We start from the raw sequence: 22,848 nt of genomic DNA on the forward strand, positions 1-22,848 counted from the left end.
GACCGCAGACCAGGGATGGACCTTGGACCTCTCACCACCACACCAAGCTCCCCTGGCCTGGCCCTCTGGGTCTCCTTGTCTGGGCGAGGGTGCAGTCGTGCAGGGTCAGCCAAGGACCTCTATGTGGCTGCGGCACATTTGACCACGCTGCCCACATCCTGTGATGAACTGAGGACAGAGTGCACCGTTCTTGCTGCTTTTCTGAAATCTTACTTGTTTGCAAATTGTTAACCTCGGAATCTTTTGAGCGTGAAATGTTGGCTACTTTTCCGAACCAGAGCAATTGCATTTTAATTAAAGCAGAGATTATTAAATTGAAAATGGCCTGCTCAATGGTTCTTTGGTTTCAAGTTCATCTGTAAAATCCACAGATATCTACTGTTGACTGTTCGCTGGGCCCTGTGCTCGATGCTGAGTCCATAAGAGTGATAACAGAGATGTGTTTAGTGGGAAAGTAGACATTTAACCAGCAAACACAATTGATTGGTGAAATAATTGGTTAATTAGTGCTTTGATCTAATTAGGTTAGACCATGTAATTGAATTTGAGCAGTAGCCTGAACGCACTTAACAGATGTTGAGACGACTTTTAAATTTTAAAAGGCATATTCTTACACTGCTGAGTGTTAATTCTTTGGATATAAATCATTGCAGTGATGGAAGCCACAAAATGGGTGATTGTACTGGGGTTTATCGTGTGATATTGATACTTTGTGTCTGTTTTAGGTATGTTTATATAACTAACTTCAAAAATCACTCCAATAGTCTTTTCTGCTCTTGGACACATGCCTGTTTTTCATTTTTTAAAAAACAGAACTGTTTTGTAAGCTAATGTTTCTGCTTAGAAATACAGGAGGGCCGTCTCCCCCATGAAGGCCCTCTGTGCACACGGTGTTTCAGTGCCTCTGCTGTGTGGGCATCACTTGTGGCTGTAGCCATGCCAGGGCACCGGGACTCACTCTTGGCGCTCTCTCCTAGGCCAACGAGGTGACAGACAGCGCATACATGGGCTCCGAGAGCACCTACAGCGAGTGTGAGACCTTCACGGACGAGGACACGGGCACCCTGGTGCCCCCTGAGTGCCTGGATGCCACGGAGGAGCCCAGCCACGGCGCCCTGCTGCTGCTCCCGGGCAGGTCGGTACCACCTGCATGGCCTGGGTTTTGTGCCAAGGGTGCCGCGAGGCCACATCTGGTGGGCAGATTGGATTCACGGAGGCAGGGACGTCACGTCGGGGTGGTTTAGAAGGAGAGTGTGACCTTGCAGTAGGGCCTGCGCCCAGCTGTCCTATGCTGTCTTCCGTCAGGCGGTGCTCCTCCCTCAGAGACAGGAATTGTAGGACAAGACGTTAACTCAGTCTTTGGGACTTTGTCATCACAGTTCTTAGGAAGCAGGGCAAGACACCCCATTCGGTGGATGTCTGCCATAGGCTCTAAGAACCGTGCATCCATACGGCACTCCAACTCCATGCATTTGAGGATGGCGTTGGGGAGGACGAGGTTGGAGGGGTGCCAGGCAGCCCACATGCCAAGTGATGGCTGAGGTTCTGCCTTGGATGCCTTGGGAAGCCTCAAAAGTGGTTTGGTTTGGTTTGGTTTTGCTTATTTTTCATTTCATTTCTCTTTTGGCCATCACGGAGCCTGTGTTTTTTCTCTTTAATTGAAGTACCGCCTACTGACGTCCCAGTGCACAAACACACCCGGGCCAGGTGCCCCTGCTCCCTTCTAGGAGCCCTGGCTCCGCACTGCACAGCAGCCCCGCCCTGTGAAGGTCATCACACCAGCGTGTGTCCTCTTTACACCTGGCTGCTTCTGCTCAGCATGTGGCCGTGAGTTCGTCTTTGTCGTGTGCACCGTGATAAATGCTCTACTTTTGTTGTCATTAGAGCGGCATTCTGCTGTATGAATGTGCCGCAGCTCTTTGCTTCATTGTCAGTGGATGTTGGGGAGCTCACAGTCTTGGTGTTGTGAGTAGAGCCACTGTGAGCGTCAGGTCTTTTGGTGGCCGGATTTGTTCCTGGGGTGGCGCCAGGCGCACCTGGGCCCATGCTCATCCATAGGGGTTTCTACGGGTCAGACAGCTACAGGTGGGTTCTGGCTGCTACTGTCCTCACGGCGCCTGATATCGCAGCATCTGGCATCGTGGCGCCTGGCATTGTCTGCTTCCTGGTGCCCGTGGTCTAAGGGTTTGTCTCCAGGGGACTGATAAGGCTGGAGCCCTTCTTGCACTTGCTGCCCCGTGGAGACCCTCCTCTGTGTGGAGCCTGTCCCAGCCTTTTGCCCACTGGTTGATTGCAGGGTTCTGCACTTTCTGCAAGAGGCCAGGTGGTAAATGGGCCCGCAGGCCCAATGGTCTCAGCGCTGCTTGTCAGCTCTGCTGTTGAAACCCACTGTTGGCGGCTGCGTCCCAGCCACCTCTGCAGAGACAGGCTGTGGGTGCGGTCCCCTGGTCTGTCTTCCTCCCTGCTTGGTCGTGGGAGCTCTTGATCTCAGAGGGGAGTCCATGTCCCACATGTGTGTTTTCCCCTCTGGAGGTCCCTCCCTCTCACTTCCCTGGAGCATCTGTGGAATAGACATTTTTCATCGCATCACAGTCCCATTTGTCTGTCTGTCTTCTGTGGTTGGCACTTCTTGTTCTGTTTCAGGAGTCTCTGCTTACTCCATGTCACTAGGACCTCTACTTCTGCTTTTCTTTAAAGGCTCTATTTTGGGGGCTTCATATTCAGACCTGTAATCTCTCCATTACGGATTCTGTGTGTGGTGTAAGGCTGGGTCACATTCCCCGTGTGGATGTCCCATCGACTCAGGCTCAGTTCTGAAGCATCCTCCGTCCTCCTGCCCCATGAGGTGGCTGTGTCTGGATGCTCTGCTCTGCATGTTTGCCCTCTTTGGGTCCTTACCACACAGTGTTTCTACTCGAGTGGTCACCAACTGTGCCGTCTGGCCATGTGCCCCCTCAGCCTCACTATTCAAGGCTTCATTGGCACCTTTGGCCTTTGCATTTCCACATGGATTTTAGATTCTGTCTGTTAGTCTCTGGAAAAAAAAATATCTGCTGGGACTTGGGTTTGGAATTGTGTTGGGTCTGTAGATTAATTTGGGGAGAACCAACATCTTGACAACATTGGGTCTCCTGGCCTTACTCCATTTACTTTTGTCTTCTTTGATTGCCACAGTTGGGTGTGACCGTCCGATGGAGGTAGGGAGGGTGTGCATTCACACTGGGCCCTTGCACTCTACTGGGACCTGGAAGTACACTTTTTGGGGGTACGAGGGGCACAAGCCCAGCGCGAGTGGAAGTGGAGCTTAGTGTGGCGTGGCTGGGGAGGAAGAAGTAAGGACGAAATACAGTGGGAATGGGAATGCCACCTTCATCAGAGCTTTCTTATCAATATTTTATAAGGTAATAAGCTAAATTCTTCTAATTAAGTTTGATTTGCATCCAGTAATCAAAGAAAGTTTAAGAAGAGCTAAGTCTGGGAAACCACTTTGAGGTCTTAAATCTTTCCCTGGGAGTTTCTAGGCTCTGAGCTGTCATGCTGTGTAAGCAGTGACTTGCCTTCAGGATTTGTTGAAGTCACATTAGTGTCAATATGAGAAAATTTTCTATTTTGAAAAGCCTGTTGGCATGATGATGCCAATTGTAAGCCAACGTCCCCTTTTTCTGTCAACTTGGTAACTCAATATGTGACAGCTGCTTGGTCTGGACCCCTCGGCCCCAGCATGCTGCCTGTGGCCCCAGTGTCCCCTCTGACGAGGGAAATTGCCCTTGGGAGAGGTGGCTGGAGCCCCCTTATCTGCAGCGGGCTTGCTGTGTGTCCGTCCTCCTCATGCTGGGGCAGCTGCCTCTTGCAGGACCTGGCACGTTGACTCACTGAGCAGCTCTCCTAGACAGATAGGAGGTAGCTCGGTTTAAAACGGCCACTGTTGGACAGAATCCTTTCCCGCGCTCTCTGTGTAAGAGGATGCAGAGCTGGAGGCATGCGAGTGACAGTCAAACTCTGGGGAGCACGGCTCGTGTGTGCTGGTGGCTGTGATGGTGGAACTTGCTCTGAGTGGCCAGTGGCCACTCACTCCTGCCCCCAGGCCCTGTGCTCCTTGGAGGGACAGCTCCTGTGCTGGCTCGTGGATTCTCGCGGGGTCTGTGGTGAGGAGCAGGCTGGCCGTTGGGTGGAGGAGCTCCCAAAGACTCCTGGAGGCACCAGAGTGGGCTCAGCCTCTGCGGCCAGATGCGCTGGCCCTGGACGCAGGTCGGCGTGGACAGCGGCCATCCTCTGCAGAGCTGCTGGGGGTGTGCAGCAAACACCAGGTCTAAAGGCATATTATGAAATAAGGATATGAAGTAAAAATCTTGTTTTTGTAATGGTGATATCTTGGTATGTTGGTGAGTGAAGTATGTTAAAAGCAGTCTTGCCGTCCATTCACCTTTCTTGGCACGGCCACTGGAACACCTGAACTGAGCAGGCAGTCTCAGCGTGTGTCTGCCAGAAGGCACGGGTCACGCCCTGGGCTCTGGGGTGCCTGCGGCCTGGGCCAGCAGCCGACACATCAGTCATTTTTTCCCTTTCAGATCCCACCTGCACGGCCAGTCTGTCGTCGCGGTGATAGGCGGCGAGGAGCATTTCGAGGACTATGGTGAGGGCAGCGAGGCGGAGCTGTCCCCCGAGACCGTCTGCAACGGGGAGCACGGCTGCAGGGACCCTGTCTTCCTTATCCCCAGGTACCAGCCCTGAGCGGGGAAGGGGCCCCTTCTGGTTCCCAGGCTGGTAGAACTTTTTTATTTACTGGGCTGTACTGAAACAATGCTGGAGTCAAAGTCGTAGCATTTACCGGGATGCACGCACGTTCGCTGCGGATCCCCTGGTCCAGTTGTGTTCCTGGGTCACTGGGGTTTGTGAGGCCTCGGCTAAGTCACGCGGCCTGGAGCCCACACTGGGAAGCTCGGCTTTACGGGTTTCTTAGCGCTGGTTGTGGCTCTCCTTGTGGTTTGTAGTGCACTTGAGGGAGGCTGTGTGTGTGTGTGAGCATTTACATCCTACTCACAGGTCATCTGTGCAGCGCAGGTGGACCTAGCAGACTGCAGTCCCGGTTGTGCTTCATAGATGGTCAGTCTCTTAGGAATTGAAGGCTTGTGGAAACCCTGCGCCGTTTTCCCAACAGCATTTGCTCACTTCGTATCTCTGTCATGGTTTGGTAATTCTTGCGATATTTCAAACTTCAATAGGATCACCTTTGTTGTGGTGACTTGTGACCTGTGATCTTGGATGTTACTGTTGCAAAAAAATGACAACTCCCTGAAGGCTCAGATGGTGGTTAGCCGGTGGGGGGGAGGGGGTTAGCAATAAAGTATTTTTTTTGTTAAGGTGTGCACACTGTTTTTTTTAGACGTGATGCTATTAAACACTTATTAGACTACAGTATAGTGTAAACGTCACTTTTACATCCACCTTGAAACCAAAAACTCCATGTGGCCCACTTTATTGTGACATTCACTTTACTGTGAGGGTCTGGAACCAAACCTGCAGTATCTTTGAGGTCTGTGTAGTGTCACCATCTGTAGTCACCGTGTTTTACATTAGACCTTCAGACCTTATTCCTCTAGCAGCTGAAAGTCTGTACCTTCTGACCAGTCTATGAGGGAGGTGTTAACATCATAAATGACTCTTTGGATTCATCTTCTTACAATTATCTGATATCCCCAAATTGCCTGGAAAGTTCCAGCTTTGAATAAACTGAACTATGGTCTCTAAAGAGCAAGACCTTCGCTCACAGAGCTGGTCCCTCCTCTCTGGGCTGCCCTGGGAGAAGGCCACCCCTCGTATCCAGATTGGGGGCAGGACCAGCCAGCCCCTCAAGGAGGCCCTGAGCTGGCTGACCTGCCTGCCCATGTCGGTCACCTCTCCTCTCTGCTCCCAGTTCTCCCTCTCTACCGACAGCAGAGGACTGGTATCTTTAAACCGGCAACTGTGAGATTCTTCCTGTGCCAACTGTCACCCAGGCCAAGGACCTGGATAGGAGCAGTGCTGGGCGGGGGGATGGCTGCCTGACAGACCCCCTGTGTCCTCCGGGGGCTGAGAGTCTGGGAGTGGCTTTCCTCTTCCACACGTGCTCCCGGTAGCCTTCAAGTAAAGGCCCAGGCGGTGGCCTTGCTGAGCGTGTCTTTCCTGTTTTGGTGGTCTCTCCATTTGTTTTGTGTGCTCCTATCTCTTGTCCGGCATTCTCGCTGTTTGCTGTTTCAGGTGAAACTTCTGTGCTGCAGTTGCTGTTTCTTTAAATTGGCTCCAAAGCCTGGGGGTCCTCACCACCACTGCCCTGAAAGCCCACTGAGTTTAGGTTGCGAAACTCTGTTTTTAACCAGAGTCTTAAAGATGACAGAATCACTGGTGATTTGTTGTCCACCCACAGCTCTTGATTCTGGTGGTTCTTAGACAGTTACTGAAAGAGACAGAACAGGAAGTAGGACGCCACCTGGTGACACGCTTTGCTCTCACACTGACCTGTTTTTGACCAAGCTGAAAGTGCCGTGTCCAGTTAAAGCAGGGTTTCACTTTACACTGAAGCTGGTGGGCTGCGCCTGTTTCCTCCGAGCAGGTGCTGAGCTGGGGGGGTGCCATGGGTCCTGGAGGCAGTGCTGAGACCGGGGTCCTCCGCCAGCAGGCCCCACAGTCCTTGCTCTCTCCTGAACTGACACTTCTCATCTCTCTAGCGCTGACCCGCTTGCTGCCAAGCTGCACAGCATCCTCACTGATGAGGCTTTTGAGTTTTACTGTAGCCAGTGCCACAAACAAATCAACCGCCTTGAGGATCTGTCTGCTCGCCTGAGTGATCTTGAAAAGAATAGGTAACCGATGTGGTGCCCAGCCTGCTTCTCATTCAAGGGTGAGGGGGACTCCGCCTGCCCACAACTCCTCACTGGTTTGGCCCCAGGTGCCCATCACTCTGCCGGGCCCAGTCCAGGGGTGTTTCCTCCAGAGGCCGAGGCGAGCGTGCAGACAGCGGACTCTCCCTCTGGCCCTGCCCTCCCCTGCATGTGCTGCTGCGCCCATGGTCAGTGCCCTCCGCCTTGCCGCCCTGTGTTCATGCCACAGCCCAGTCATCTGATTCTGTCCTGCCTGAGAAAATCCAGCCCAGGAAAGAGCGTCTGCTGTTAGAAAGAGATGCTTTTCCCGGTTTATCAGCAGACTTCTCTGATTGAGAGTCACATGAAGCAGTGTTGGGAAATCTAAATTGATATGAGGTCTTTAAGCACAGATATATAAGCCGCTTTCAGGAATGTACCGCAGGTGGGCCCTGCCCTGCGCCCGTCACTGTAAGGCTGCCTCAGCCTCTTACCAGAAGATCCAGCTTCACTACCCTATTCAAGTGCCCAGGCCCCAGCACATGTCTACTGCTCCTTGTCTGTCTCTCTTCTCCGTCTCCTGGTTCCCGTTAAAGCTGATTCCTTCTCTCTCCATCCCCAGTACTCAGTCCCAGGTCAGAGTTCCAGGAGGAGACAGTCCTTTAGCTGACTTTTTACAGCTTCACAGACTCCGGTTACAGAGAATCCTTTTGGGTAGTTTGCACATCTTGACGTGTTCATGATGCGTATCGTCGATTTAGCTTGTTGCATGGATCTGGAGAAGAGATGGGCCCCTCATGCAGCGCACCCAGCAGAGAAGGCGAGTCACCCACCAAGTACTTGTGCTGGACATGAGGGGGCAGTATGCGCCAATCAGTACTGCAGGCTCCCAGGCAACAATCCAGGGTGACTTCCTGGAGGAAGGGGCCTTGAACTCTAAGGAGTTGCACGAAAGGTGAACCATCCTGATGGCTTTGGGGTGTCCACTTACCTCCCAGGCCCACTGTCCTGCCCTTTAGGGCCTTGGCCACAGCTGCTTGGTCTCCCTGGGTGTCCTCGTGACTGATGTGACTCTGTTTGCCTCTCTTGTTCAGCTGAGGGCTCAGTGCTCCAAGAAGGCTGCTCAGCCTGGCTGGGTCATTTGCCATTCCTGATTGGAGGCCTGCCATGTCTGTATTTGGGGGTGAACACAGAGACACATGTCTCAGCTCTCATTTTCTGCAGGTTCCTGAGGTGAGAGTGATCTTTTCCCACATTGAGAGCCTGCCCCAGGATGGCCAGGGTCTCCTCTGCTAGGTTCTGTGGGTCAGAGAACAGACTAGGATGTGGCCAAGTCCAACCAGCCAGTCTAGCGGGTCTCACATCGTTTCAGCCACCTTTTCCCTGAGAGAGACACCAACAAGCAGGTTGATAAACCATCAAAATCCTAGTTATAATCAGGACACAACCATCAGTCAGGAAGTTCCCCCTGCACACTCACTTAAGGTGATCTTAATCTTACCTGTTGGTTTCCACGGAATTGCCTCATAGTGAATGTATTCTGTCGTGGTTTGTGGGTGGTAAAAGGTGATTTTGTCCACACTGTATCCAGAAGCTTTGACATCAGATAAAACATCTATCCAGTGACCCTCGGAACATACTGACAACTATGGTATTTTCCAGGTACCTTGGAGCCTCTGTGAAAGCAGTTCATCCTGTAGAAATTAAGGAGTCTGCTTTACCCAGAGGTCTGTTTTCAAATTGTAAACCCCGTCGCTGTACAGCTATCTGAGAGGTCGGTGGTAAACTGAACAGGGAGGCTCAGTGCTTAGAATTAAGTTAGAGTTGCATTGAAATATACAGTATCAGTCATGGTCCAGTCAGCAGAGGGGAGCCACGAGGGAATTGGACAGGGGAAGTTGAATAAAAGGAATGTCACTATGACAGAAGATGGAGTGGTTTCGGCTACTCAGAAAGCTCAGACAGAGGCAGGAACAGCCGCTGTGAGGGGCTTGTCAGCAACCCCCCTTCTAGAACTCATTGCCAGAAAATCTCTTCCTTTGGAGGGGCCTCACTAGAGCGGCCTTGCTGCAGAACTGCCCTGGGAAGTGTCAGGGCTGGGGTTTTCGGGTGAGAGCATTGGTGCCAGGTTAGACCCATGGTTTCCTGTGCATCTCTCTCCAGTGCCCTCTGCTGACAAAACACTGCAAAGTACAACTTTGTGGAGGGCCCAGATCCACTTTCCCAGAACCAGTGGGAAGGACGGGTTTGAAGCCAAGGGGCAGTAAGTTGATAGCTGGTACAGCATGTATTTCCCCAGACAACTTAAGAGTCACAGTAACTGAAGAGGGATGTGCCCTGTCTGGCTGTTGTGAGCTCAAAACAATAGCTGTTCTTATTCTTAGAGAGTTGATATATGTTTTCTCATAGGTTGAGGCTAATAGTTTAGCAATTAAATTGGAAATAAAACTTTGGACTTCAGAAATGAGAGAGAAGGTAAATTTGGCCCCTTTTCACTGCAGATGATTGCATCAGACAGGCCATACATGCCTGACCAGGTCTGCTGTCCTGAAATGTCATCGGGAAAGTTTTCTGAATCACCGCTCCAGTGGGATTCTGGAGTGTGACAAGTCAGTGCCTAGGTTAAAACCGACGACAAAACTTTCCTGTCGCAGACAAGCCCGTGTCACGCTTCATGTGGGGGACTGTGATGACCAAGCGTTTGGAGGGTAATGTGGCTTCAAAAGCATTTGGAGCGTGGCACTGGCCAATGGCTCAGACACAGCGCAACCACCTGGTGGGTCCAGGCACTGGGGCAGCCTCTGAAGTGAGGTTTGTTTGTAACTCCAACCAAAATCTCTTTGAGAGATGGAGTCGTGTGACTTGCGGAGCCTTGACAAGCCCCTGGGATTGTTCCTGTGTCCCTGAATGTTTTGCTGAGTGAGCCTTTCTGTGCATGGAACTGCATGCCTGTGGACGCGCCCCCATCCCCATATCTCTTTAGCCCAAATTTCCTGTTTCCTCTTGTTCTTCCCTGTCTGTTCTCTGATACGATTTTCCTGTTTATTTTGATTTTGCAGTCCAACGAAGCGGCTGTCCAGCAAGAAGGTGGCAAGGTAAGAAACCCTGCTTACTCACGAGGTGTTCTTCTGAAATATGTCACTCATCACAGCTCTTTAAATATACCATCTTTAGAAAATACCATTTTCCAAGGTATTTTTTAAAAACTTTTGAAATTTACTTCTCATAGTTTGGGATTGAAAATAATTTGAGGGGATGGGTTGAAAAAAGAATTTCCACAGCAGTGGATTGGGACCTGGATTTGTGGCTGGGAAGTCTGTGTTGAAAGCTGTTGTCATTCCTCCTGTATCTGAGTCTTTACTACACGAGGACTATAGGTTAGCCTGCTGGTGGAGAGTCTGCGGGGGGCCTGATGTCACAGCCCTGGTCTGGGTCCACCGCATTCTTCCCTCCCTGCTGGTTCCCCAGGGTGAGAAGGAGGTGAAGGAGGTGTGCCAGACTGCCAGTTTCTAAAGAACATGCATCTGTGACCATTTCTTCATTTTTCAGTTTTGGAAGCTACCTCCTGGCTTCCTGCAGTGAAAGGTGACGTCACACACAACCCCTCCCCTGCCAGGCTAGCCCTAGTGACAGTATTCATGGGTTTACAAGACACAAGCTTTCTTCGAGGGCAGCCGTGTAACATATTACCAGGTTTCCTTTCTAAGACAGGCTGTTGCTTCTCCTGGATTCAGTGATTGCCTTTATGTTTTCATTTGCTTTATCTTCCAGGCTGCTTTTCTGTCTTCACTGCCCAGCCCTCTAATGGGCCCACCAGGCAGCCCTGCTCCTGTCTGGATGGTCCCTCCCAGAGCTTCGGCCCTTTGTGTCCATACTGTGCAGACTGCACGGCTGTGGTCCCCTGTTGCTCCCTGGTCCCCTGTCTTCCTTTTTTTAGTCTCCATTTTTCATCCAGCATTTCATCTTCCTGTAGCTGCTTGAGAAAAGAAGTGCCCAGGGAATAAATTTTGGGGACCTTACTAGACATTTCACTCTCACAGTTTGGCTCAGTGTAGAATTCTAGATTGGAAATGATTTCCCTTTAGCATTTGGAAGGCATTGCTCATTATCTTCTAGCCCTGGGGCTGCTGCAGGACATCTGATGCTTTCTGATTTTTCTTTTTGACTATTTTCCCTCTCTGGATGCTTTCAAGATATTTTCTCTATCCCTGAAGTTCAGACACTTTACATATCTTGTGAGTCTTTTCCCCATTGATTGTGCTGGGCAGAATGAAAGATGTGCTGTTTCAGTCTGGAAGCTTCTGTCCCTGAGTTCTGGGACCTTTCTCGACCATTGATTGACAGTCTTCCATCCCACCTCCTGCTCCTGGAACTCCGTGGCCGGAGCCTCTGGGTCCTTCCTTGAGGCGCCTGCCACTGGCCCCTCCTCCCTATCTCCTCTGAGCTCTGTCTTTCTTGCTAAAGGTTTCCCTCAAACCACAGAGGTGCTGTCTATTTGTGCTGGAGTGGCGGCTCACAGCTGGCACGGGCCTCTGGCCAGCGTGCGAGTGGGCAGTGCTGCCCATGGCAGCTGGCTAGTTTCCCCAGAGTGGAGTCCTGCCTAGTGCCAGCGTTCCAGGGCTGTGCCGGGCCTGCTGTATTGTTCAGACTGTGCTGCAGTCTCTGTTTGTAGGCCCATGTGTCCTGAGTCAGGGTTGTGGTGGAGACCCCTCCCCCTCTGCACTCATCTCTTCTGCCCCTCAGGGGCCGTCCTGACCAGCTCTCCAGCACCCTGATGTCTCCTTTCTGGTGCTGTCTTCTGCTCTGTGTTTCCTTGAGGGTGTAAACCATTTATTTTTCTTTTTCTCATTTTAAGTGCTTGGGATCCAGAGGAAGCAGAGGTGAATCCATCACCCTCCTCACTTGCTCTCTCCATCACCCTCTTAGAAAAGCCCTTTAGAAAAGTCTTAGGAACATAGTATTAATTCCAAACCCCACTTTGATTATAGTTTTAGCATTACTTTCCTTCTCACGCCCATCTTTTACCTGAACAGGCTACAGCTGGTGAGACTAAGGAAGGTAGAACTCCCACTATCCTGTCCTCTCAGACTCCCCCATCAGGGACACGGGTGGACCCAACAGCCACCAGGGCCCAAGCCACCTGGGCTGCTGGGCTTCGTGGCCACTGTTCTCAGAATTTGATTTTTCCTTCACAGATACCCTTTGTTATAAAACAAGCCCAACCCACAGGTATTTGTAGTTAACAAACAGTCATATTCTGCTGTCTGGACACACATCCCCACATATAAATGCAATTTTAACCTGCTGCTGTTTTGCCCTTAAAACTGCCTCCAGACGTCTAACGAAACCCGAAATGCCTGCTGTTGGCCATGTTTCAGCCCTTGCGTGTGGTTGGGTTGTGGCTGGGTCGTGGGTTTGGGAGCTACCAGCCCTGACCTCTGACCTGGTGGTGGGCCTTGACTGGATGCAGATGGCTCCACAGTCGGTGTGCCTGGGCTCCAATGACATTTCGGGTGCAATTCCAGCACCTGCTTGTCTACCTGCCAGACGTGACCTGCCTCCCTGTGGGGTGAATCAGGCACTCCCCCAGTCCCTTCTGCTACTGGGTCTCCTGAGTAGGGGTGAGTTTAAATAAACAAGCTCCCCACTCACCACTCCAGGAACCTTGGCCTTACCCTGAGGTGGCCATGTGCTAGGGCCCCACCCTGGGTGTCTGGGGACCATGTCCTTGGATTCAGACCTTGGGAAGTGCACTGAACCCCTGGTAAGAGCTCAGGAGTGACAACCCCCCTGGCCATGGCCTTTCCTCAGGGTGGTCTCCAGGCCTGGGGCGGGCAGCTTCCTGCCCCAGGAATGGCAACAGGAGCTCACATTTGGGTCAGGGTCGTGGGTGTTTAAGAGGAGCGATTTGGTAGGAACATGGTGGTCCCGTCTGCCTCCTGCCCTTTGGGTTCAGCGCCAGTTTAGGAATCAAATGAAATCTATAGAAAGGTACTCATATGTTCCCCTCACCCAGCCCAGGGCACAGTCTGGGGACTCATGATCCCCGGCAATGAAGATGCCCTTCTTTTTTGTTTCACTTGGAGAATTTCTAGGAAAAAATTGAAGAAAGGTACCAGCTCAGTCAGTACTAGAAAGGACATAGAACTTTGTGCAGTTAATAAAGAGAAAGTTTTTAAGAGCATTTTATAACAATGTGCTGTGTCCTTAGCAGAGCTGATTCTACAGCAGAGTGAGGGGAGTAGCTTCCTCCAGGTCACACAGCTTGGAGACTTGTCCTGGGTAAATGTGAGTCAATACAACATCACCACAGCTGTGTCTGCAGAGCACCTCCTAAGGTACTAGCAGCCGAGGAGCAAAGGAAGGAGCTCTGAGGGTATGGCCTGGTCCACCTGAGCCTGGGCTGCATGGCACCCGACGTGCCCACAGCTGGAGACCTGGCTGCCCTGGGGTCTCACCGCCGCTGCCCCAAGACATGCACCTGAAAGTCAGAAGTGGAGGGTGCATGTAGGTGATGGTGTGCCGAGAAGTCATGACCCTGAATTAATGTTTCATGCAGCTCAGTGCAGGATGAGATGATTTCTTATCACGGAGAGGCATGACGTCCTGTTTTATTGCCTGAGTACAAAGTACCCTCGCCCAGTAGCTGGCAGGGAATGGGGCTGGGGCCGGGCCTGTTGGGCCCCACAGGCTGCGGCCTGCTGGCCCAGCCCCTCAGGAAAGTGTCCTGCCTGGAAGTACCTCAGTGGAAACCTGGCCCCTGCTGCTGGTTCTGCCCTTCAGACTGGCCTAGGGGTGCTCATGTTCATAGGACTGGCTGCTCGGTCATCCCCTTTGTTTGCTATCCTTGTTCTGCTGAAGGGCCATCTCTGGACAGAGCTGTCCTTTCTTCTCCACAGGCACCTACACCATTCGGGGGCCCTGACCATGGAGGCCCTGCAGGACCCTGCCCCAGACCCCACAGAGTGCATGGAAGAGGACATTGCTGACAAGGTAGGCCCTGGACGGGTGGCAGGGCCCATGGCAGGGTGTGTGGAGCAAGGTGTGGAGAGAGCTCAGCAGGAGGCGGTGATAGCACTGTCTGGGCTGGTTAGACCTCCACCAGCCCTGATGCTCTCCAGCAGATTTCCTCAGGTGTCAGTGGTCATGGGACTGACAGGAGCGTTTCATGTTGTACAAGGAGAGGTGACAGGGAGGATGGGAACAGCCTGTGTGAACGTGTGGGTCAGCTGAGTGTGCACCAGACCCTGGGGGCACTCAGCCTGCAGTGGTCCCTGAGCCAGGACGGTGGAATGGCTGCTCCTGAGAGGTCACCTGGGTCAGGGCAGCCTCACTATAGCCAAGGCCCCAAGGCTTCAGGACCAGCTCCAACAGAAATGCAGAGGCAGGGGGACAGCAGACCCCTCACCTCCTCCCCCACCCCTACCTCCTCCTGGACCTCCTCTCTACAGCACCTCCAGCATCTCACACTCTGCAGAGCCTTCCCCGGCTCTCCAGGATGGCCATCACACTTCCCACCACCTGTTGTGCATGCCTGTCTCCTGTCTAGTTAATGAGCTCCTGGAGGAGGGTGGGACCAAACCCTGGGCCTTTCTGTCACTTGCACTCTGGGTGCGTGTTGCCTCCATAGGCTGGGTGTGGCTGAGCCTCAGCCCCTGTGTGTGGGGGCCCCTGGTGATGTCTGCCCCTGTGGTTTGTGGGCCCAGCATATCTCTGTCCTCACCAGTGCCCATCGGGCTGCACTGCCTTGTTTGTGGGATAGTCTCCATGAACGAGACGGACCCAGCTCCAGCCTCATGGGCACAGACCACTCCACCTCCTTGATTGTCAAGCCGCTGTCTCGCTCCCCAGGTTGTCTTCCTGGAGAAGCGAGTGTCAGAGCTGGAAAAGGACACGGTTGCAAGCGGGGAGCAGCACAGCCGGCTGAGGCAGGAGAACCTGCAGCTCGTGCACAGGTGGGCACGGGTGGGAGGGCTGCGGTCTCCCTGGAGGCGGGCCTGCTGCTGTCCTGTAAGGGGACACCTGGCCCACCTCGAAGTGTGGGGGTCCTCTCGGGCGCTTAGCGGCAGAAACAAGCCCCAAGTGGGAGCCTCAAGCTCCAAGTCAGCAATAAAAGCCAAGTGGAAGGCGGTGGAGGGAGAGGGGTGCTTCCCTGTCTTCTGTTCTGCAGACTTTTCAGAGCAGATGGTGCCCTTTTCAGTGTCAGGAAGCCAGTCATGACGTGAACCTCAGAGCAGTGCTTCTCCTGCAAAGTACGAGCTGTGGGGACACACCAATTCTGGGGCCAAGCTGGTGGGCACCGGAGGCTGGAAGCGCTGTGCGTGTGGCATGTTTTTGCCAGGTGGCTATTGAGGCCTGGCTCTGCTCGGGCTCCTCCCCCACGACCCAGCACCGGGCGTGTGCACCGTGGCTGCTGGACCCCTGCCTTACTTCCCACCCTGGGCGAGTCTGGCCTTCACGACCTGTCCTCTGGTGTCAGGAAGGCAATCTGCTCTCTGGAGGCTGAGAGCTGGGGTGCAGCATGTCATCGTGGGCTCCTCCACACACTGCTTTGAGGGCTGGGTTTCCAGTGCCGCACCAAGAATGTGATGCATCTCCAGAGACACTCTTCCTCCTTCCCCATCCTTGTGGCCCACCCAGATCCTTTCTCTAGCTGACTAGGGAGGTTCATCTAATCTGATGGGCATTTGTCAGTCATCCACATACATAATGGAGAGTCCACGCTCCGTGCCCTACCCACCAGCAGCTCCAGGGTCAGCCATGTCCAGTTCCTGGGGATGTTTCTTCTGGTGTTTGCCTGAGTTCCCCTAAACGACATGCTTCTGCTGCCTCTTCTGCTCTCCTTTGACTGCCATTGTAGGAACTCCACGTGCTTTGTCCGTGTTTGGTTTCTGACTTTCCAGATTCCACAAGTTCTCTGCTTACTCATTTTCTGAACAGATCCCCTATTGCCTGGGAAAGTGTGCTTAGGAGCCAGGTCCTCTAGGACCTCGCACATATGAAAATGTGTTTGGTGTCCCCTACTCCTCCCCTCCCCTTTGGCAGCATGGCTGAGTCTGTAGTTCTGGTTGGAAGTAGGCTCTGGTAGGAAAAGGGCTGGTGCTCTGGTCTCCCTGCTCTGTATGTTCTCTTCCTGTTCTGTTCCTGGACACATGAGGATCTCATAATTTCCTGTGCTGCGCAAGTGGTTTCCAGCCTCAAATCTGGAGACTGTGTCCCTCCACTTCAGGAGGATTTCCAGAATTATTTCTCTGTGTGGTTTTCCCCTCTTTCTTGTCTGGCTGAACTTCTGTTAATCGAATGTTAGACCTTGTGGGCTTTCCCTCTCATTTGCTGTGCTTTCCTACTCTCTGTTTTCCTTTTTTGTGTGTAGTATCAGTGGTTTTCTCCTTCAATTCTGTTGAATTTGAGACTTCTCCTTATCCCAGTTTTAATTACTGAGTTACTTCTGTTATCCATTCCCTCTGAGACATCTGCTCCTGTTTCATGGATGTGGTGTCTCAGGCCTCTGAGGGTTTTATCTACAGGGCTTTCTGTGTGTTTCCTGCGCAATGTATGTTTCCTTCAGGTCATTTTTTCTGTTTGCTTTAGCCATTCTGCGTTAAGAGCTTTCTCGTGGTGTCTGGTGATCTTTGGCAGTCTATTCATTCTCAGATGGGAGGCACCAAAAAGCAGACGAGAAGCCCCATGTGTGTGGACCATGCCACCCATGGGCAGGGTCTGGAGCCCTTCTCTTTGGGATGGTCATTTCGTGTCTCCTGCAGGTGGGCATGGTGGTTTGGGAAGGGGCCAGGGTCAAGACTCCACGTGAGCATTTCCTTTGTCCCCGTGTTCTGGCTAAACCTGCTTTTGCATCTGCCGTGGCTGACCTGGGCAGAGCGGGACTGTACCCCAGGTCCCCAGCCTGGAGTGTCAGGTGAGGTGCCCTGGGGACCGGCACCTGGTGGGCTTGTGCCCAAGAGGGTCTCCTGCCCACACAGAGTGAACAGATGGCAACTGTTGGTGCAGGCTGGGCTGAAGGTGAGTCTCCCCGAGAGTGGTAGGGACTCTCCGTGCTGTCAGGACTGTGCTGTGGTCTGAACCCCGTGCACCCTCAGTGTGGGGGTGGAGGCTGTTTGGAGAGTACATCCCCTGCTTCAGAACTGCCCTTGACTGGGGCTGTGGGTTGTGGGGGGATGTCCTCCTCCGGGTAGGGCCTCTCTCTCCAGGACCAGGCACAGCGTCTCAGGACAGTCTCTCCCCTCCCCATCTGCCTTTGCAGAGCCAATGCCTTGGAGGAGCAGCTGAAGGAGCAGGAGCTGAGAGCCTGTGAAATGGTTCTGGAAGAGACGCGCAAGCAGAAGGAGCTCCTGTGCAAGATGGAGCGGGAGAAGAGCATCGAGATCGAGAACCTGCAGGCCAGGTGCGGGGAGAGTGGGATCGAGACCCTGCAGGCCTGGTCGGGGGAGAGTGATCGTGAGACATGCAGGCAACAACAGCTCCCACCCCAGGAGGGCAGGATACCCAGGCACAGGTTTGACTCTAGGAACAGTGAAAAGCATCTGTGAAGAAAACTGTACCACTCTACTAAAGGCCACAAAAGACCTGAAATCAAAGGCTGACCCTACACAGATGTTACTTCCGTAATCTTTCTCCAGTGGAGGTCACACCGATCGAAATCAAAGTTGAAATCTCTTTTTAAGGCATCTTGAGAAAATTACCCTGATGCTCCTCTGAAGCATAATCCTTAGCTGAGTCGGAAGAAGGGGAGGTGAAGAGGGAAGGCTATGCAGACCCCACACAGAGGCACAGCCAGGAACCAGGAGCTTGGGCTGGAGGGCAGGCAGCACTCATGGTGACCAGTGCTTCTCAAACCGTGTTTGTCAAAGAAAACCGGCGGAGAACCTAAATGGCCACAGCTTAAAGGTCACCCTGAGGTTCCTGCCTATCCTCCTTCCCCAGAGTTCCGCTCCTGGGTGCACAGTGAGGGTGGGGATACTTCATAGTTTTTTTAACTGAGCTGGCACCGCCCGAAGAGTTCAGCGTGCAGTAGTTTTACTTACTCGTGTACAACCCCAGGCCCCTTAGTATGTTTGTCTCTAGTTCTTAAAGCCCAGAAAATACACATTGACACATCTTCAAAACGGAGGGTGGCAAGAGGGGCTGCATGCAGAGCTGCGCCAGGGTCTCCCTGGATAGGGAGGCCACCTCCTGGGACAGCCAGGCCTTTCTGGGGCCTCAGCACGGTGCCATCCAGTGGACTCAGAGAAAGCGGTGTCTCTCCGCATGCTGAGGCCCTCTCCACAGGGGCTGTGGATACTGAGGTGGGCCATCCATCTCCCACGGTTGCATACCAGACCCTGCACCTCAGGGCATCCTGCTGGCCAAGCAGGCAGCAGCTGGAGGGGCACAAAGTGGATGGGGCCTCCTGAGGCTCTCAGGGAGTGAGGCGGGACTCAGGGTCACCACTGCTTCTGAGCAAACCCACTGCTTGCTCTGTGCACCTCAGGCCAGCAGCTCTGTGTACCTGGGCCCTGTTGGCCTCCCACAGCTCCCTGGGGTTCTTGCTCAGACCTTCAGAGGCCCTGGAGCCCTGGGTCAGTGCCCTGAGGTCAGCCAAGCGTAGGAGCCTCCTCGGCTTGGCCTCGGCCCATTGTGTACAATAGTAGCTGCAGTGTAGCAGGATGATGACAGCCAGGCTGTGGAGGGGTCCAGGGCTCCATGGAGAAAGGGCCGGGTCTGTGGCTGAGCTGGGAGCACATGGAAAAGGCAGAAAGTAGGGAAATGCTCAAACAGAAGGGCACATGGATGACAGTGTGTTGAGGGACCCCCAGTAGTCAGAGCTGATGACACCACTAGACCACCACCCAGGGCGTAGCCCAGTGTGAGGCTCCCATAGAGGAGGTCCAAATAACACATGGAGGCGGAAGTTGGAGTGCAGGCTGTACTCCATGGCTGGCTTCCAGAGAACAGAGAATGGACAGGAAGAGTAGAATATGATAGGGGAGACACCTGGCACACACCTCAACCAGGTGATCCAGGTCAATGTCGCCTGTGACAGGAAGGACATCTCACTTCTGTGGGACTCTCCCCACCCCACATCCTGTCCAGTCTGGAGAAAACACTGGACAAGGCAATTTGAGGGACATTCTACCAAATACACTGCTCAAAACTGTCATGGTCATGAAGAACCAGGGATGTCCAGAGACTTTTATAGACCACAGGAAGTTCAGGAGCCATGAGGGCTAACGCCAGGCACTCCTGGGAGGGAGGGACCCCAGACCAGAACATGCACTGGTGGGAAAGCTGGGTGGAGTCCGTGTTTTGGTTACCAGCGTGTCTGGTGTGTCCGGTGTGGGCTCAGGGTCCACAGGACCTCACTCTCTGTCTGCAACTTTTCTGTAAGCCTAAGATTGTCCCCAAACCAGAGTTGTATATAAACACCATCCAGACTCATGAAGAAGCGTTGGCCCAGAGCCCTTGTGTGGGTGCATGTGGCAGTAGGGGGACGGCTCCATGGGTCCCTGGGCGGCTCCTAGCAAGGTTTCCCCGAGGAGGTGCATTTCCTGGGAAGCGGGTCCCAGCCTTGTTCCTGTGCCCCAGGCTGCAGCAGCTGGATGAGGAGAACAGTGAGCTGAGGTCCTGCACGCCCTGCCTGAAGGCCAGCATCGAGCGCCTGGAGGAGGTGAGCTGCCAGCTGAGCTGTCTCCCCGCCTCTGCGCCTGTTGGGATGTGCTGAGAGGTGCTCCAAAGTGGGGCAGCTGCACAGTCTGCCCATGGGTCTGCCAGGGTGTAGCCAGCCAAGCTGTGCTGCTCCAAAGTGCAGGCTGGTGACACCAGGCCCTACGGCCTGGGGAGGTGAGGTGGTAGACAAGGACAGCTTGGGCCTGGTCGTCACTTTGCTGGAAGATGATGGACCCTGCCCACTTCTCAGGATTCTTGGGCTCAGAGATTCATGCTTAGATTAACCCCTGGTTTGAGTCCAGGGATGATGTCCTTGAGGGCCGACTTCAGCTTGGCCCCTGGTGCCCCTTCTTCAGCCACCCCGCCCAGCGTCCCCTAGACAGCTCTGCACCCTGGGGACGTCTGAGAGCACTTCTAGCCCCTGCTGAGTAGCTGGGGTCACCTCCTACTCTTGTGTCGGTCCTTTCTGCCCTGCCCCCGAGAAACAGTCCCTGGGACCTCGCGGGCACACCTGCCACGTGCGTTGGCTGGATCCACGCCCGCCCGTGATGGAAGTTCCCAGGTGCAGCCCCTGGACTCAGTGCATCAAGAGCCAGGGCATCAACAGCTGAAGAGAGCTGTGCAAACAGTGGCAGGTGTGCATGGCCACACAACTGTGTCACTTGCAGGAGAAGCAGAAGTTGCTGGATGAGATCGAGGAGTTGTCCCTGCGGCTCAGCGATGAGCAGGAGAACAGGAGGAAGCTGGGGGACAGACTGAGCCACGAGAGGCACCAGTTCCAGAGGGACAAGGAGGCTACCCAGGAGGTGAGTATGGCACCCAGGTGCACGCAGGCCAGCCCGCAGCCGGCCCCTGGGATGGAGGTGCTGGGTGCATGGAGGGATTGGTGTTCAGGCTGCCCAGAGGTCCTGAGGCCAAGGCTGAGCTGACACCCACGGCCACAGCTGATCGAGGACCTGCGCAAGCAGCTGGAGCATCTGCAGCTCTTCAAGCTGGAGGCAGAGCAGAGGAGGGGCCGGAGCAGCAGTGTGGGCCTGCAGGAGTACAACAGCCGCACGCGGGAGAGTGAGCTGGAGCAGGAGGTCCGAAGGCTGAAGCAGGTGAGGGGCTGGGCAGGCTTCTGGGGGTGGTGTGGAGCGTGTGGAGGTCAGCGCCCAGACGGGGTCCTGCCCCTGCTGGTCTCTGTGCAGCCTCGGCCGTCTGGGGACCATGGCCCCAGCAGTGAGGCCGCTGTGTTCCCCCTAGGACAACCGCAGCCTGAAGGAGCAGAATGATGAGCTCAATGGGCAGATCATCAACCTGAGTATCCAGGGCGCCAAGAACCTCTTCTCCACATCCTTCTCTGAGTCCCTGGCTGCAGAGATCAGCTCTGTCTCTCGAGACGAGGTAGCGTCCCCCACCCCCGGCTTGGCCCGGCCACCTGCAGGTGCCTGCGGTCTGTATACCAGACACCAACCCTTGCTCCTCCCACAGCTCATGGAAGCGATCCAGAAGCAGGAAGAGATCAACTTCCGCCTGCAGGACTACATCGACAGGATCATTGTGGCCATTATGGAGACCAACCCGTCCATCCTGGAGGTCAAGTAGAGGCAGGAAGGCCCCGCCCCCACTGCATTCAGGACTCACCGCAGCACACACACGGGCAGAGACCAGAGGTCCCACGCTGACCACCGGAGCACACAACTGGGCAGGGGCAGGGGGAGGAGAGACGCCAGGACTGAGCCCACAGCAGCTCTCTGTGCAGAGGTGGGGACAGTCTCTCAGTCTAGGGATGAGACTTTCTGACTTCTCAACTACTTCCTGCCTTGTCAGGGAAAGAAGGTAGGAAGGAAATGGGTCCCTGCTGGGGGTGCTGCTACCTGGTGCCGCCCAAACCATGGCCGCTCCTGGAGGGTGTAGAGGCCCCAGGACCCTGGCACCAGACAGGGTGGAGTGGGGAGGGCAGGTGGGCGATGCCAGTGAGAGTCAGGGTCTGACCAGGAACTGCAGGGACCCCCCAGCTTTCGTGGGGCTGCTCAGGCCACCACCCAACCAGAAGGGGCACCTTGGTCCAGCTTCAGGCCACACAGCTTTGCCCTCGCTGCAGTAACTCTCAGGGGCTCTGACTTGAGAATCCAACAGGGTGGAATGTGCTGTCTGGCCTGGGTGGGTGTCACTGGTCCCTGCTGAGTCTGGGGATGCAGGCAGGGCTGGGGCAAGGTGCTGCCTCCCCAGGGGTGTGTCCCCCTTCCCTGTGCGGACCTCGGCTGTCTCTGGGGAAGCCCGGGTTTCCTAGGTCTGAACCACATCTCTTCTGGAGGTTTGAAGTCTTTAGAAGTTCTCGTGCCTCCCCGAGGTGCATTTTGCAGGAGGCTGGGCAGGGCAGGCTCTCCAGGTACACAGATCAAGGCCTTCCTGGTGGCTTGGGGTTCCTTTAAGGAAGCCCCTGCCCGGCGCCTGCACTGCCAGGAGCAGCAGCGTCACTCCATGGGGGCTGCTGGGCCTGCCCCCCACCCCAAGCCTGAGCACTGGCCAGGAGCCTCCGGGTGCTCCCAGGTGGGCCACAACCCTGCAAACAGGCTGGCCACTGCTGTGTGTGAGCACGTATGTGAGGGTGTGTGTACGTGTGCGTGTGTGTGTGAGCATGTGTGGCCCTGTGTCCCTCCACCCTCACGTGGCCCACCTTCTACACTAAGATTTAAGACGTTGCCTCGTATTGTACATTTTGGGGAAAGCCTTGGGTGTAAATCAGTGTAAACTTGGAGGAGAGATTTTTCTATCATGTAGAGTAGGTATTTTTTATAGATTGAAGGTTGATCAATTTTTTAATACTTCCAAGAGAGAAAACTATCTGTGTATACACATGAAATATATATATATGTATGATAATAAACACTGGAACTCTGCTTCCTGCCCTGCTGCGCCCCGCCACGCAGACTGGGTCTGTTTCTGTGCCTCACTTGATAGCTGTGGCTGTGACCTTCATGCGAATGCCAGGCACTGACTTGCACACTGACCCTGTTTTTACCCCTTCGAGAAAGACTTCCAGGCAGAGTGACAGAGGCCTAGACGTGGGAGAGTGAGGCGGGGTGAGGGGTGGGCCGCACAGATGAGAGGTAGTGCTGCCTCTGCCAGGGCTGAGGGGCGGGCAGGAGCTCCCCAAGGCATCATCTGGGCTTAGACAGTGGGAGGCCTTCTGGTCGAGCCAACCCCTCCCAGAGGCCACGGGTTGGTATCTCCAGGCTGGGCCCCCAGAGGAGTCCAGCAAAGATGCTCCTGGGGCAGGGCAGCAAGGTAGAGGACCATTTATTCATGGTACCCAGGTGCAGCCCAGCTGCCAGCACAGTGCCAAGGGCCAGCCTAGTGGGAA

The 22,848-nt window shown here is 54.2% G+C and overlaps 1 protein-coding gene across 4 annotated transcripts in view; it reads left to right on the plus strand.

Moving 5' to 3' along the window:
• Positions 1-22,413, plus strand: part of RAB11FIP3 (RAB11 family interacting protein 3) — a 75,312-nt gene extending 52,899 nt beyond the window's left edge. For 2 of the 4 annotated variants that reach the window (XM_064478263.1, XM_031447447.2), the window contains exons 4-15: positions 978-1,135; positions 4,569-4,718; positions 6,705-6,839; positions 9,896-9,931; positions 13,736-13,829; positions 14,688-14,791; positions 17,098-17,238; positions 19,419-19,500; positions 20,168-20,305; positions 20,444-20,599; positions 20,745-20,885; positions 20,973-22,413. In XM_064478263.1, the coding sequence (XP_064334333.1) occupies positions 978-1,135; positions 4,569-4,718; positions 6,705-6,839; positions 9,896-9,931; positions 13,736-13,829; positions 14,688-14,791; positions 17,098-17,238; positions 19,419-19,500; positions 20,168-20,305; positions 20,444-20,599; positions 20,745-20,885; positions 20,973-21,086 (1,449 nt within the window). In that variant the 3' untranslated portion in view covers positions 21,087-22,413. The remainder of the gene's footprint in view (positions 1-977; positions 1,136-4,568; positions 4,719-6,704; positions 6,840-9,895; positions 9,932-13,735; positions 13,830-14,687; positions 14,792-17,097; positions 17,239-19,418; positions 19,501-20,167; positions 20,306-20,443; positions 20,600-20,744; positions 20,886-20,972) is intronic. The other 2 variants (XM_064478264.1, XM_031447449.2) reach the window with 1 other exon arrangement.
• Positions 22,414-22,848: the final 435 nt, after the last annotated feature.

The sequence above is a fragment of the Camelus dromedarius genome, chromosome 24, assembly GCF_036321535.1.
Source record: "Camelus dromedarius isolate mCamDro1 chromosome 24, mCamDro1.pat, whole genome shotgun sequence".
In the NCBI taxonomy this organism is placed as follows: Eukaryota; Metazoa; Chordata; class Mammalia; order Artiodactyla; family Camelidae; genus Camelus; species Camelus dromedarius.